Genomic DNA, 15,906 nt, shown 5'->3' with positions numbered 1-15,906 from the left:
GTGAAAATATTTCCAAAACAATATAACACCAGTCATTAAAATTCACAGCTGGTGTCCATTTCTCAGACTTTTCTCAATTTTCTCCTTTGCAATTCTTGAATCCAAGTCTCCTAGACCTTTAACATACCATTAAAGAATATTGTTTAAATGTTTGTTGCTAAAATATTTAAACATATTTTATCAAAAATAGTATTTGATGAAAAGTGAAACTTTCCCCAATATGCAATTAGATTAGTTTTTAAAAATTTATATTTTCTACTAAGACAGTTAACCCATGATTTACATTTATGTGAAAAACTGCATTATCTCATCATAATCTGGCTTTTGATAGCTAAAGCCCCTTTTTCGTTTGAAGTAAAAATTGTACAGATATTACAAGGTGAAAGCAGACAGAAATTATTTTGCATTGCCAATGCTTCTGTAACATGTAGTTAAACTAAACTGACTTCACTGAATAATATCTGTTCCACAAATAATGGTTAAAAAAAAATTCAACTCATGCCTGTAATCCCAGCACTTTGGGAGGCCAAGGAGGGCAGATCACTTGAGGCCAGGAGTTTGAAACCAGCCTGGCCGACATGGTGAAACCCTGTCTCAAAAATACAGAAATTAGCCAGGTGTGGTGGCGCATGCCTGTAATTGGTTGCGAGGGTGAGTCACGAGAAGCATTTGAACTTGGGAGGAGGAGGTTGCAGTGAGCTCAGGTAATACCACTGCACTCCAGCCTGGGTGACATAGCAAGACTCTGTCTCAAAATAAATAAATAAATAAATAAAACTCAGGTAAAACTTTGATTATGTATCAACTTAAGTTTTTAGTAATATATTTCTTTCCAGTAAACTATTCTATCATCTATAGATAATCACAGAATGTGAACCAATAATTCTATTAAGTATTGCCATTTATTTATAGATAGATGGATGAGTAGATAAATAATAATTAGTCATCTCTTGAGTTATTCAGGACATGTTTTGCATTCTTTAGTACTTAATTTAATAATTTCACCATTTTCATTGGAATGTTAAATAAAAGCAGGATATTCCATTAAAAGGTTATGTTCCAACAGCTATGCAATGAATAGTCTCTTGAGAATTAAATTTTAAAAACAATTACTTTTATTAACTACATAGAAACTTTTCGGTATCACTACTTAAAGGTGACTTAAAGATGGTATGTATAAGTATATTCAAGACAAAAACAAGTTTTCTACATTAGAAATAGTATTTAATTTACTAATTATTTGTATAAACAATAGACAAATATTTATTTGGCCTCAATATTCTTCTAAAACATCAAAATATTTCTGTTTTATTACTAGGTTATTTAAACTCATATAAAGTCAGAGTTATACTCTGACTTTAGTGTTTGCACAATTAGTGCAAACACAATTATTCTAACAAATTAAGAGTGATGGAATTCAGAAAATTAATTACACAAAACGTTCACCTTCAGAGTAGATAATTATGTACACACTGTTCAAACAGAGCAGCTTGTTGGTATAAAGACCTCCTCTCATGGTGGGATAAGGAGAGTAATGAGAGCAACTTGTTGACATAGAAGACCCCCCTTATGGTTGTCTAAGGAATGCACTCAGTGTTCACCAAGAAGCATCTCTAAACCTTAAGACATAAGGAGATACTAATGATGTGCCAGAAAATATATGAGACTGTTTTATATTATATGTGTTTATAAACGTGTGTCTGTATGAAACTGCTTATGTTAAATATGAAATGCAAAAAGTAGCAAACTAGAACTGTTATACATTTTCCTAATTAAAACGATTAAATTCTATATTTCAGTTTTTAATTGGATCCATTTTGATACAGTGGTTTGTTTGTTTGTTTGTTTGTTTTTGAGAGTCTCACTCTGTTGCCCAGGCTGGAGTGCAGTGGGGCGATCTCAGTTCACTGCAGCCACAACCTCTCAGGCTCAAGTGATCCTCCCTCCAAGTAGCTGGGACTACAGGTGCACGCCACCATATCTGGCTAATTTTTGTGTTTTTCTGTTTTTGTTTTGTAGAGATGGGGTTTTACCATGTTGCCCAGGCTGGTGGTTTTTGTTTTTTTGTTTTCTGGTAGACTCTCCCTCTGGGGCCCAGGCTGGAGTGCAGTAGCATGATCTCGGCTCATTGAAACCTTGCCTCCCAGGTTCAAGTGATTCTCTTCCCTCAGACTCTCAAGTGGCTGGGACTACAGGCATGTGCCATCACATCTGGCTAATTTTGCATTTTTAGTAGAGATAGGTTTTTGCCGTGTTGGTCAGGCTAGTCTTGAACTCCTGGCCTCAAGTGATCCACCCACCTTGGCCTCCCAAAGTGCTGGGATTACAGACATGAGCCACCATGCCCAGCCTAATAAGCATTTTAACCCAAATGGGCTTCAGTAGTCCTTTGTTTTTTTCAAAACTGCATGCAAACAAATGGCTTGTTACTATCAAGATTTATAATGCAATACAGTATATAATAAAATAAGTTACAATTATACATGGTTTTTCATTTCACATTATTCTTAATTGTGTAATGTTGAAAAAGAAGCATATTTCAGATTACTCTCATAAATACTGGTTTTTCCACCATAACATCCTTTCTTGTTTTTTCAAAACCATTTATCATAATGAAAAGTAGAATAACAAATATTAAAGTATATAGCAAATATTTCAATTTTGCCCGTTTGTTATTAAACCAGCAAATGCTGGGTTTCTGCCCTTATTTCCCCCTTCTCTTATCAATAAATGCATTATTTAATGTTAAAGGTAAGGCGATAAGAGTCATGTAAAAGCCAGTGCCATACCAACTAGTTAATAACATCAAACTAATAAGACCACAGACCAACTTGCTTTTTTGACATCACTTCCAAATCTCTTTGGGCTACATTTTCAGTCAGCATGTAAGAATTAATCATAGCAATCCCATTACCTTAATGAGTATTCTATGTGTAACTCTCTATGCACCCAACATAAGGCCTTCACAGTTTATACATAGTCTATCTTTCAAATTTTATAAAAAAATCTAAATTCTTTATAAAGCCTAAACATATTTACATAATGTATATATACACATATATGTTTATATATTAATTCATACACACACACACACTATCAGTTCTCTATATAGCTAAGGAGTTGAGTTATAGTCATTAAAAGGATTATCCAAAATAAGTGACTGCATAGCAATATCTTGGACGGGGTTTAAATGAACTATATATTTAACAGAGCGTGTCAAATGTGAGGACTCCCATTCTTGAGACTATATGTATTACCTAAATGAAATTATTTGAAGCCTGAATACTGCATTCAATAATACAGGCCTGGGAAGGAAGCATTTTTTTTTCTTCCTGAAGTGAATTTGATGCTTCTGAAAGACTGACAGATTTGGACGAGAAAGTATAGCTCTAAACTAAATTAAGTATTCACAGAACAAACACTGCAGCTGCAAGAGCAATTCAAATTTCCTATCACCAATGTTTCAATCCTCTTTTAAAAGAACGATTTCTGAGGTCAGAGGTTACTCCCATTTTCATGGCTATTCAGCCCCCTGGGTAATGTAGCTACCATGGGTGCCTTTAAATAGTGGCAATTGCGATAATGGATATATCTGCAAAGCAGCAAGTAACTTTATAAAGGCTCCAACTATTATAAAAATAGTGATTTTATAATTCCACAAATTATTTCTGTAACATTTTGTCTAAAACTGGCTTGCATTACTCAAATACTAAATATGTATTTTTAAAATATTAATTACATGTTTCATTCCAAAAGTTTCAAAGGAGACTTAAAATAAATTTAAAATGAAAATATGTATCATCAAATAAACCATGAGCAATGGCCCAGCCACCTGGACTTACAGTAATCCCAAGCAGTCTCTGACGCATATGTATGTCCATGAGTCTGTGCACATATACATCTGTTTCACAAACAGAAGGAAAACACCTCTTCCCTTCAAACCTCCTCTGCTAATTGCTAGTAAAAAATCTAATTATTCTTATATATAAGGAAACTTGAACATATTCTGAAATAAATGTGTAATAATTTATTCATAAGCAATGAAACATTACCTCAAAATAAAAATATCAAATATTCAAAAGAAAAATACTAAAGGTGGTAGTTTTGAAGAGAAGTAGTAAAACATTATAGGGAAAGAATTTCATAAAACATAAATCTAGATTTCCAAAAATGCTGTAATTTTTGTACAGTTGTTTGTTAATGGAAAATAAGTTTTAAAAGAAAATCATTTATATCCTATATTGTTTCACTACATTAGTGAAGTATAAAAATCAGTTTTGTATGACTCTGCATCTGAGAGCATTATCTTATTCACAGAAAAATAACATATACGAATACACATATAGTTTGTGTAATTCTGTCAGTTATAATAGCCTACTGAAGTACTTAAATTGATCCTGATTTTCTGTGATGACCATTGAATGCTTTGAAATGGTAAGACAGCCTTATTTTGTGCTTCAAAAATATTGAAAAATATTTAAATACAAATGTAACAGAAACATTATTCGCAAAATCACGGGAAAACACAGATGGCTTTTCTTTTTAATTCCCAAAAAGTATTGTGTCTCAAATTAGAAAATAACTTAAAAGGAAAATAAAACCTCTCCAAATTAAGACTTAAGGCTTTAAATTATTATCCATATAATTTGTTTACTTTATTTCAACATATAAATAAAACAATAATAATTATTTTTCATTTCAGAAGCTGATTCTTTAATAATTTAATGACTTGAATATACATAGGAATGCAAGGGTTTTTTCAGTGAATAAAAGAAGACACATAGGCCAAAAGGAAAGCTACTTTTCAAGTTTTAACTGATCAACAATTACTCGATGAGATATAATATTACAGAAAATTACTCAAATCCTAGGGCATTTTAGAATAATTTGAAATAGTAGAAGGTAAGCCTCTTTAATTGTAGTCAGAGAGCAATTTAATATTTAAATTTTACAGAAAACCAAATTGGATCAGTTTTTTGTTGTCGTATTTTCTTTTATATTTTATGTACTTTATTTGTACTCTGGGGAGGGTGGTATGGTTAGCTGAGCTTAAAATGCAATATAAACAATATACCAATAGCTTGAGACTTCTAGTGTAAATCACAAGATAGGTCCCCATTTAAATCCCAGACCAATTAATAGCAAAGCAAGATTCATTCATTCTGTTTTAGTATTTTGATAATTCTTATTTCCAAAGAGTTTCTTCAAACTATAATTTTAATTTCATCCTGACACCTTTTTTCAAAAAATGCATACTTCATTATATGGTCCTTGCACAATTGCACCACCTAGTGTTTACTCAATAATTCCACAAATTTAATAAAGTTTTCTCAGCATTTAAAACAAAACAAAAACCCCTACCATCGCCATCATGATACCACCATACTACATCAACCATCTAAACTTTGTTATCTTTAACTTATAAAGTTTAACTTTGTTTGACTTATAAAAGACTTATAAACTATTAAGTTTGGGATATATTAACATTTTGGATTTTAATTATAATCTATTTAAAATATTCTGAGTGTACACTGAAATACATATTTCAAATGTGTTCAGACTGATTCTCTATTATTTCAAAAAGACTCACTTTTAAAAATCTAGAATGTATTTCAATGTCAAAATTAATAGACAAAAATGAGAATGGTAGGTGGCCTACCATTTTCATGGGCAAAAGCGATAATGGTGTATATCTCCTCTTCTCTCTACTCCTTTGGCTTCCTGAGGACAACAGAGTAGTACGCAGAGTAGGCTCTTTTTCCTGTTCTTCACTCAGAATCATATTTTAAAAGCTGTATATAAGGAAAGGTATGCTACTATTAGTTTCCTCAATAGTTATTAGATTTTTTTAAATTAATGTTCCTGTTACAGTGTTGAGCAATAACTTTTTTAAATGTGCATCTGTGAATGATAAATTACCATATTATATGAAATTTAAAATATTAACCTGACACTTATTTAATAATGTACCTGATTATTACAAATCATTATTGCAGTTCTACATTTTAATCAGGCATAAGTGATAAACTATTCATGGGAATTACTAGAATCAACATTGACTTTACATAGTTAAAACTAAGAATTCATAAAGTAAGCTGGAGGGAGAAAAAGAGGAATTCAGGCAAAACAGAAAGGTACCCTAAGGCCTTTCCAAACACTTTATGATCCATTATCTACACTTGGGAGAGCCAATCCTATTCCTTTTCTAGCAGCAGGGTGCCACGGCCATGGATTACAGAATTCCCTGGCTGGTAAGTATACCAGTTCTCCAACTTGCCAACCTCCAGTGTTGAAAGCCAGGAGAGAGCCAAATACAATTTGGCTTAGAGTAGTAGTCCTAAGTGTTAAAGTGTGTGAGTAGAATGTGTGTGTGTGTGTGTGCACGTGTATGTGTGTGTATGTGTATGTGTGTGTGAGAGAGAGAGACAGAGAGAGAGAGAGGAGGGAGAGAAAGAGAAAGAAAAAAAGAGACAGATGAATGAAAATGGAGGGCTTCAATCCAAATTGAAAACAAGTCCAGGCTTCCCATTTAAACTGCAAAGGTATGCAATCAAATCTTTGGATAGTGTCTATTACCCTCTGTTCTCCAGCATCAGGCTTCTATAATGATGCATTTTCTTATCCACCCTGTGATAATCTACCCGAACATTTTATTTTTCACCTTCTGTCTAGTCAAGGTATGATTTATATAATGTGTTCCTCTAAAGCAGGGTATAAAAAAACAATCCAAGTGATTTTCTTGGTGCCATGATGTCAAGTAGAACTCAGATCCACCTAGAAACATTCAAGTGTTCATGGACCACGGTGTATTCTCTAGAGGATGAAGGTACACAAGAATATGACACTTCCTTGGCAAAAAACGGTGCAATGGTCTACAAAGGGCTCTTCCAGCCCCTCTCGTTTCTTCTGACAGGTTCCTATTACTCATCCTGAGAACTGAGCTTTATAGTGATATGAGGCGCTCAGACTTAAAAAAAAAAAAAAAAGTACTGTGAAATGTGCCTGTGGATTGAAGGCTTTTCCTGACTCACATAAAACTTACCAAAACCTTTATCTTTGCTAGACTGATGCAGGGTCTTGCTCCCATGATCCTAGAGACCAACTGTAACAATACAATCTCCTAAGATCTGACAGCCATACCTCTCAGGATCCTAAGTCTAACCCAGCACACCAAGGAACTATACCTACAAAAATATTGTGGGATACTATATTCACTGAAGCAGAAAAATGAAAGCCACGCTTGGGAGGGCCTTAGCCTGTAATTAGCTCTTCTGATCAGCAAAATGGAGAAATGGGGTAACACTCATTACTGTTCCTCCTAAAGAATAAAATGAAGTGAAAATGGTAAAAGGAGATATTTTATGCATGACGTATGTGGAAATAGATAACTCAGAGCCTTTAATATGAACTCAGAGCAAAACAGTAATGTAGTTTTTAAATTCAAGAGGAAAGAAGACAGAGTCCAGGCCTGCTCAAGGTAGGGGATCTAATAGACAATCCAATTCTAACAACAAGTTTGAATTCTCAACATAAAAGGGAAAGAAAAGTAAACTCACCCAATCTTTCCTACTCTAGAGAACTCCAACTAAAAATGCCTTGGCACTGAAAGGAGGCCAGGGGATTCTGTACCTGAGACACCATAGCCTGAAGCAAGCCACTGCATACAGTTACAGTCCAAATTCTCTTGACTGGTGTATTCAAAACATTTTAAATCTTGACTTAGCTCAAACTGGTGCCAGGCTTGTAAGTGACCTCAAATGCACAGCATAAGCAAACAAAGTTCCTCTTGGAAGAATAATTACATGATCATTCCAGAGCCCAAAGCCTTATTTAATTTTTCAAATTTAAAAAATGACACAATAAAACAAGGTATCATGAAAAAGAACCAGTAAAAGTATTAGAAAGCAGAAACAAACTCAAAAACTTAATATATTGGAATCAGGCACAGAAAATAAATAACTATATTTATATCTAAAGACATAAAAGACAGGGTTGGAAATACTGCAGAAAACAGAAAACTATTTTTTTTAAAAGACAAAAGATTTCTGAGAAAGTAAATAAACTAGAAATGAAAAATATAATACTTGAAATTAGAAACTCAATAGAAAGAATTAATTCCAGATTAGAGAGCTGGGAAACATGAAAGAGTGAGCTAGTTTAAAAGACAGTTTAACAAATAATTCTATTAAAACGTAGGCAAATGATGAAAAGACATATCTCAAAAAAGACATACAAATGACCAAGAAATATATTAAAAATGCTCAACATCACTAATCATCAATGAAATGTAAATCAAAACCACAGAGACATCATCCTATCCCAGTTAGAATGGCTATTATCAAGAAGACCAAAAAACAACATATGCTGACAAGGATGTAGACAAAAAGGAGAGTAGGCTCAACTATTAAACACTGCTGGTGGGAACATAAATCAATACAGCCATTATGGAAAACAGTATGGAGATTTCTCAAAAACTAAAAATAGAACTACCGTATGATCCAGCAATTCCACTACTGCGTATATATCCAAAAGAAAGGAAATCAATATATCAAAGAGATATTTGCACTCCCATTTTATTGCAGCCCTATACAAAATTTGCTAAAGTATGGAATAAACCCAAGTGCCCATCAATGGATAAACAGATAAAGAAAATGTGGTATGTATACACACACACACACACACACATACATACACACACAGACACACACACTGAAATATTATTCAGCCATTATAAAGAATGAAATTCTGTCATTTGAAGCAACATAGATGGAACTGGAGGTCATCATGTTAGTGAAGTAAGCCAAGCAGAGAAAGACAAATATCACATGTTCTCACTCATATGTGGAAGGTAGAAAAAGAAAAAAAAAAAAAGGTGGCTCTCATGAAGATAGAGAATAGACTTGTGGGTACCAGAGGCTGGGAAGGTGGGGTGGGGGATGATGAAGAGCAGTTTATTAATAGATACAAATGGTGTTTCACAGATCAGTAGAATGACTATAGTTAACAGTAATCTATTATACATTTCAAAATAGCTAGAAGAGAATAATTCAAATATTTCTACCATAAAGTTAAATATTTAAGGTGAGAGATATTCTAATTACCCTGATTTGATTATATGAATTTATCAAAATTATCACATACTCTGAAAATATGTACATCTATTATGCATCAATAAAAAATATTAATTAAAAACAAGACATATAACTCAAAACAAAAATAATAAATACTAGAAGCAATCCCAAATTTTTTTAAAAAGCAAATATAAGTATTACATAATACTTATAAGAGACACATCTAAAATATAAGGAAACACAAAGATTGAAAGTAAGAAGGAAAAATGATTTTTCATGAAAATACTAACAAAAAGATACCTGGTACAGTTGTATTAATATCAAGCAAAAAAGGCTTTTTAAATTATTTCTAAAGATAAAGAGAGTCAATTTATAATGACAGAGGTTCAACTCACCATGAAAAAACAATTTATAATTAATATGCATCCAATAACATACCTTCAAAATATATAAAACAAAAACTAACAGAAGTAAATCTACTCTTAGTTTCCTGAATGGCAATCAGAAAAAAAAAAATCATAATAGATATGGATTTTAGAACAGCATTAACAAATCTGTCACAATTGGCATGTAGAGAACACTACACTCAAAAGCTAAAGAATATGTACTCTTCTAATAGAAAACTCAATTTGGACATTAAAAAATCAAATGGACCACATCTTAAGTCTTGACAAATGTTAAGGTACTTTGATCATAAAGAATACATTTTCTTTCCTTTTTTTTTTTGAGACCGAGCTCTCGCCATGTTGCCCAGGCTGATCTCGAACTCCTGGCCTCAAGCGATCTTCCAGCCTCAGCATCCTGAGTAGCTCGGATTACAGGCATGAGCCATCATGCCCAGCAAAACACATTTTCTAACTAATTCAGCTAGAACTCAACCAAAAAATAATTAAAATAAATGTCCATATGTTAAGAATCAGGAAACACGCTTCTAAACAACCATGGGTGAAAGAAACATACCAGCAGAAAAAGTTTTAAGTATGTATGTTAAACAGTGATGAAAATATCATTTGTTGGCCAGGCGTGGTGGCTCACACCTGTAATCCCAGCATTTTAGGAGGCAGAGGTGGGTGGATCACCTGAGGTCAGGAGTTCAAGACCATCCTGGCCAACATGGCGAAACCCAGTCTCTACTAAAAATATAAAAATCAGCTGGGCATGGTGGCAGACGCCTGTAATCCCAGCTACTCAGGAGGCTGAGGCAGGGAGAATCACTTGAACCTGGGAGGCGGAGGCTGCAGTGAGCCAGGATCCTGCCATTACACTTCAACCTGGGCAATAGAGCGAGACTGTCTCAAAAAAAAAAAAAAAGAAAGAAAATATCATTTGTGCTAAGCATCCATCTAAAGGAATTAAAAATAAAAAGAGCCTCAAAGGAAATTTGAAGTAATTGGAAGGAAATAATAAAATTAGCAGAATTAATGAATTCAGAAACAAAAACACCACAGTCAAGAAATTGTTTTATACTGTAATGGAAACTAGAAAAAAAAAATTACCAAGTCATTAGTATAAAAGAAATTTTAAAACTATTCTCAGCAAAGCGCGGTGGCTCACGCCTGTAATCCCAACACTTTGGGAGGCCGAGGCGGGTGGATCACAAGGTCAGGAGTTCAAGACCAGCCTGGCCAAGACGGTGAAACCCCATCTCTACTGAAAATACAAAAATTAGCGGGCACAGTGGCAGAAGCCTGTAATCCCAGCTACTCGGGAGGCTGAGGCAGGAGAATCACTTGAACCAGGGTGGCAGAGGTTGCAGTCAGCTGAGATCGAGCCACTGCAACTCCATCCTGGACGACAGAGTGAGACTCCGTCTCAAAAAAACAAAAACAACAACAACAACAACAAAACTATTCTCATAAACAGGAATTAGGAAGATGGACATAAGAACACACCCACATCAGTGGCTGCTTCCACTCAAGCTTCTGATCTTGTTGCTCCAAATAGTAAGAAAGGGAGATCTGAAATTTAGTTTATGCAGTAAAAATGTGCTCACTCCCTCTCTTTCCAAGGACATCTCCCACTGCTCCCCTCCACTCCAGACCTTTCTGCAGTACTCTCTGAACTTCCTTCCACTCTGTCTTAAACATCTTCAAATGCATCAACCAATGTTTTCTCTCTCTCTCCTTGTCTTCTGTAAAACTTAGTTCTGCCATTATACTGGCTTCTCCTATGTTCTCATGCGTAGATTCTTTATCTCACACATTCCCAACAGCATTAACTATATTTGTCTCCCATCTTAAGAAACACACACACACACACACACACACCCTTCCTCTAATTCCAATGACCACCATTCTCCTTGGTTTAAAAACCAAGTCTTGAAAGAGTTTTCTTCATGTATTCACAATCCCTGCACTATGGTTTCTATTTTCACCACAAAAGGAAACTGCTTTCGCTAAGATCACCAATGATTTCCTTGTTCCTAAAGCTAATGGACCTTTCTCAGGCCTTATCTCACTTGAGGTTTCTCCTATTATTTGACACTGTTAACATCTCTTTTTTCTAGTACTATTTTCTTCTCTTTGCTCCCAAACTAGTTTACTTCCTATCTTTCTGACCACTCTTCCTTAAGTACCATTTTTCTGTTTCTGTCTAATATTCCTCAAAATTCTGTCCTAGGTCCTCTTCTATCTGCTATCCTTGGGTGATCATATCTGCTTCCACAGCTTCAATTTCCATCTACAAAATTAAATCTCAAGCATTTTATATGTGTATATATATATATATATATATACACACACACATATATGTGTATATATGTATATATATGTGTATATATATATATGTATATATATATACACACCCATAGAAAGGCAAGCTGTTTCCCTTTCACCTACCCCCAACTCCTGAAATAAGAATTCCTTATAATGTTACTTACCAAGGACTAAAACTGAACTTCTCTTCACCAGGCAAACCTGTCTATTTTCCTGTGATTCCAGTTTTAGTAAATAATACTATCATTCATTCAATTGCTCAAGGCAGAAACCTACGTATAGGTCTTTTGTCTTCCTTCTGCCTTGCTACTCACATCCAGTCAACCACTACCCACTAAAGTCTACCTTATAAATGTCTTTCAAAATGATCTAAATCTCTTCTCTGAAATATCAGCATTTATTCCAAGATTTCAAAAATCAAGACCTTCAAATTCATCATTTCTTATGTACAATATAAACTTTCCTAATCCACAAGAAAAATTAGCTTAGCTTTCATTTATAAATAAATACAAAAAAAAAATCCACTAGTAAAAAATATGACTGTAATATAGTTTGGATTGCGTCCCCTCCAAATCTCATGTTGAAATATAATCCCTAGTGTTGGAGATGGGGCCTGGCGGGAGGTGTTTGGGTCATGGGGGCAGATCTCTCATGAATGGCTTGTTGCCCTCCTTGAGATAGCAAGTTCTCACTCTGAGTTCAAGTGAGATCGGGTTATTTAAGAGTCTGGAACCTCCCCCTCTTGCCATGTGATACAATGACAATGACTCCATTGCCTTCCACCATGATTGAAAGCTTCCTGAGGCCTCACCAGGAGCAGATGCCAGCACCATGCTTCCTGTACAGCCTGCAGAACCATGAACCAAAATAACACTCTTTTCTTTATAAATTACCAGCCTCAGATATTTCTTTATAGCAACATAAATGGACTAATACAGACTCCTATCATGACAAGGACATGTTGGACACACTGCTCTTAGATAATATTAAGGCAAATAAGACTCAAAATATGTTAAAAGCAAAATGCTGGCATAATGCTTTTGTTTTCTAAAACCAAAGACACATATGTGAATTATTTGTTACATAAAAGGCACCCATTTGAAAAGGGTGATTTTTTTATAATGTGCCAGATTTCTCATTGTCCTTTTTTAACCTATCCCCATCACAGTCTTTCCTTCTTAAATCTTCTTATCCTAGTACAAACCTAAATATGAATATTCTGTTTTGCTTTCGTTTTCTTTTTTTTTTTTAAGAGAGAGCGTCTCACTATGTTGCCCAGGCTGGTCTCAACTCCTGGGCTCAAGTGATCTTCCTACCTCAGCTTCCTAAGGTCCTGGATTTTCAGGTGTGAGCCACCACACTTGGCCCTGCTTTCTTTAAAACAATATTTTATATTCTATATTCTATTTAAAATCCAAGTATTCTATTATAGTACCCAAAAAAAGTTGTGAAAAGTTATTTCACTAGTATCAATATTTACTCTGTATTTGGGCACTGTTAAACTGAGCAGAATGAAGACTTATAAAAAATAAATTTTCTCTATTCTTTCCCTTTTATATTGTTTATTCCAGTTATTCCCAGAGATATATATACACCTACTCTAATGCATAAAAATTATTTAATTTTAAAGATTCCAGAAAGCAGTAATAAAATGCCAATTTTTAAAGATTTATTCTCATATTAAGTAACAAGTGTTTAAAAGATATCTGCATTTTAAAAAGTAATAAAGAAGTAATTTAAAAAATAGCTAGACACTGTCAGGAAGATTATAAGGTATAAACACAGTATCTCCTCTTTTTTTTATTTCAACTTTTAAATGCAGGGGGTACATGTGTGGGTTTGTTATATGGGTATATTGCGTGATGCTGTGTATCTCTTCTTTTAGGGTTTACAAATTAGTTGAGAAGACAAAGGACACAGATACAAACAGCAGAACAATAATACAGGATATTTGATAGGAAATGTGTGACTAAATGCCAAATAAAAGGCACTAACAAATAAGCTATAAATTACTTAATACAGAGAAATCACTATGGACCAACAGTGATTAGAAACAGCTTCTTGGAAGGAATAGAACCTGTGTTTTGTCAGATGAGTAGCAAACTTTTAGAAAATAACAGAGATAAGAGAATCACACATAATAAAAACCAAAGATTGTTTTCAGCGTAAAATAAATACAAGTGTGTCTAAAGGTGATTTCTACTAAGCAGTGAAGTTAAGAAAAGTTAGATAGGTTACCACTAAACTATAGAAGGCCTTGCATGCCAAACTAAGAATTATGAAATGAAATTTAACCTCTCTGGGCCTGATGGCACTGAAAGAAAAGCATCCAACAGACTCACTGACACTTGGGGAAAGCAACAGTATTTTTTAAGTGTTTAGTTCTCCCCACACCACTGTAAGGGGGAGAGAGGAAGAACTGATATAAAAATAAGCTTGATTTAATTTTACGAGCTTTTGCCAAGTAATAATAAAATTACAAATGAGTAATGTGAACTCTTCAACTGTTAAATTCCATTTATGAAATATGATACAACATTTTCTTTTATTCTCTTTAAGAACTAATCATTTATTTCAAGGTTGTGGGAAGTATTTCCCGCCCATCCTCCCGATCCTGGTACGTGTCAGAGCCAGTTATTTTTGCAGCTTTGAAGTTGCTTCAAGATCTGTCATTTGGTTAGGTCAGGGGATGAATGCCTGAGGTGTTTTGTCCTCCAGGATGCTATTTTTCCTCAATTCATCTCTGTTTGGAAATGATTTATGCATTTTGGAGTGCAGGGTATTTTTTTCAAGATTTAAAATATCAACATGTCTCATGTTGACCTCAACATATTCAAGACATAATTTTCCATTCTTCTATTTTGTGTAAATATTTAAGCTCACCTTTACATCAATCTGATGCTTTTAAAAAAAAAACTTTTTTCTTGGTAAGTAGAGCATTCAATGTGAATTGGGTCATAGGGATATTCAATTTTAGAAGAAAAGAGGGTTGTTTTTCTAGCTTTGCTGTGAAATAATTTCAAGTTAATGGAAGTGTTGCAAAAATGATTTTTTTAAAAAAACTCCTATATACCCTTGACCCAGATTCCCCAATTAACATTTTACCTCATTCAATTTAACATTCTCTTATACACACAAACACACACAAATTTATTTCAAGCCATTTGAAATTAAGTTGCAGACATAATGCTCCATTACCCCTTGATATGTCAGTGTGTATTTCCTAAAACCAAGGACACTCTTTCACATAACCACAGTACAACCATCAAAATTAATAATTTACTATCAACACAATTTTACCATTTAAACCAGAGACCAAATGCCAGTTTCACCCATTGTTCCAATAATGTTTAGATCCAATTCAGGATCATGCTTTGCATTTCACTGTTATGTCTCTTTGGTCCACTTCAATTTGGAACACTTCCTGCTGTCTCTTGATTTTGACATTTCTGATGCATAAAGGCTGGTTACTTTATAGAAGTTTCTTCGCATTGAATTTTTCATATGTTTCCTTGGAATTAGATGTGGCTTATGTATCTTTGGCAAGAATACTGCAGAACTGATGCCATGCTCTTCTAGGTTCATTATATCAGGAAGTACACAATGTCAATTTGTCCCATTATTGGGGTTGGCAACTTATGTCACTTGGTAAATTGGTGTCTACCATGATTTCCCCCAGTTAATAAATATGTTGTACTTGATCACCTGAGGTCAGGAGTTCGAGACCAGCCTGGCCAACGTGGCAAAAACCCATCTCTATTAAAAATACAAAAAATTAGCTGGGTGTGATGGCAGGCACCTGTAATCCCAGCTACTTTGGAGGCTGAGGCAGGAGAATCACTTGAACCCAGGAGGCGGAGGTTGCAGTGAGCCAAGACTGCGCCATTGCTCTCCAGCCTGGGTAACAAAGCGAAACTCCATCTCAAAAAAAAAAAGATTAATAAATATTTTGTGGGCAGATATTATGAAATTATGCAAGTATCCTCCTCATCAAAATTTCACCTACTACTGAGAAGAACAAAAATGGTGATTGAGTCCTGAACCAACAACTGAGGTATCCAGGTTCTCTCACCGGGACTGACTAGGCAGTTGGTGAGACCCATGGAGACTGAGGAAAAGCA

At 34.4% G+C, this 15,906-nt stretch overlaps 1 protein-coding gene across 13 annotated transcripts in view; it reads right to left on the bottom strand.

Annotated features, from left to right (window-relative positions):
• WDPCP (WD repeat containing planar cell polarity effector) overlaps positions 1-15,906 on the bottom strand; it is a 482,654-nt gene that overhangs the window by 426,609 nt on the left and 40,139 nt on the right. For 7 of the 13 annotated variants that reach the window (XR_010130114.1, XR_010130116.1, XM_055377996.2 and 4 more), the window contains exon 2: positions 5,660-5,792. The exons of the other annotated variants lie outside the window; for them this stretch is intronic. Coding sequence is in view for 5 of the 7 variants with exons in the window: in XM_055377996.2 (XP_055233971.1) it covers positions 5,660-5,782 (123 nt within the window). In the remaining 2 variants the exon portion in view is untranslated. The remainder of the gene's footprint in view (positions 1-5,659; positions 5,793-15,906) is intronic. 13 annotated transcript variants of the gene reach the window in all.

This window comes from Gorilla gorilla, chromosome 12, assembly GCF_029281585.2.
Source record: "Gorilla gorilla gorilla isolate KB3781 chromosome 12, NHGRI_mGorGor1-v2.1_pri, whole genome shotgun sequence".
Classification (NCBI taxonomy): Eukaryota; Metazoa; Chordata; class Mammalia; order Primates; family Hominidae; genus Gorilla; species Gorilla gorilla.
This window is presented reverse-complemented; position numbering and strand designations above follow the sequence as displayed.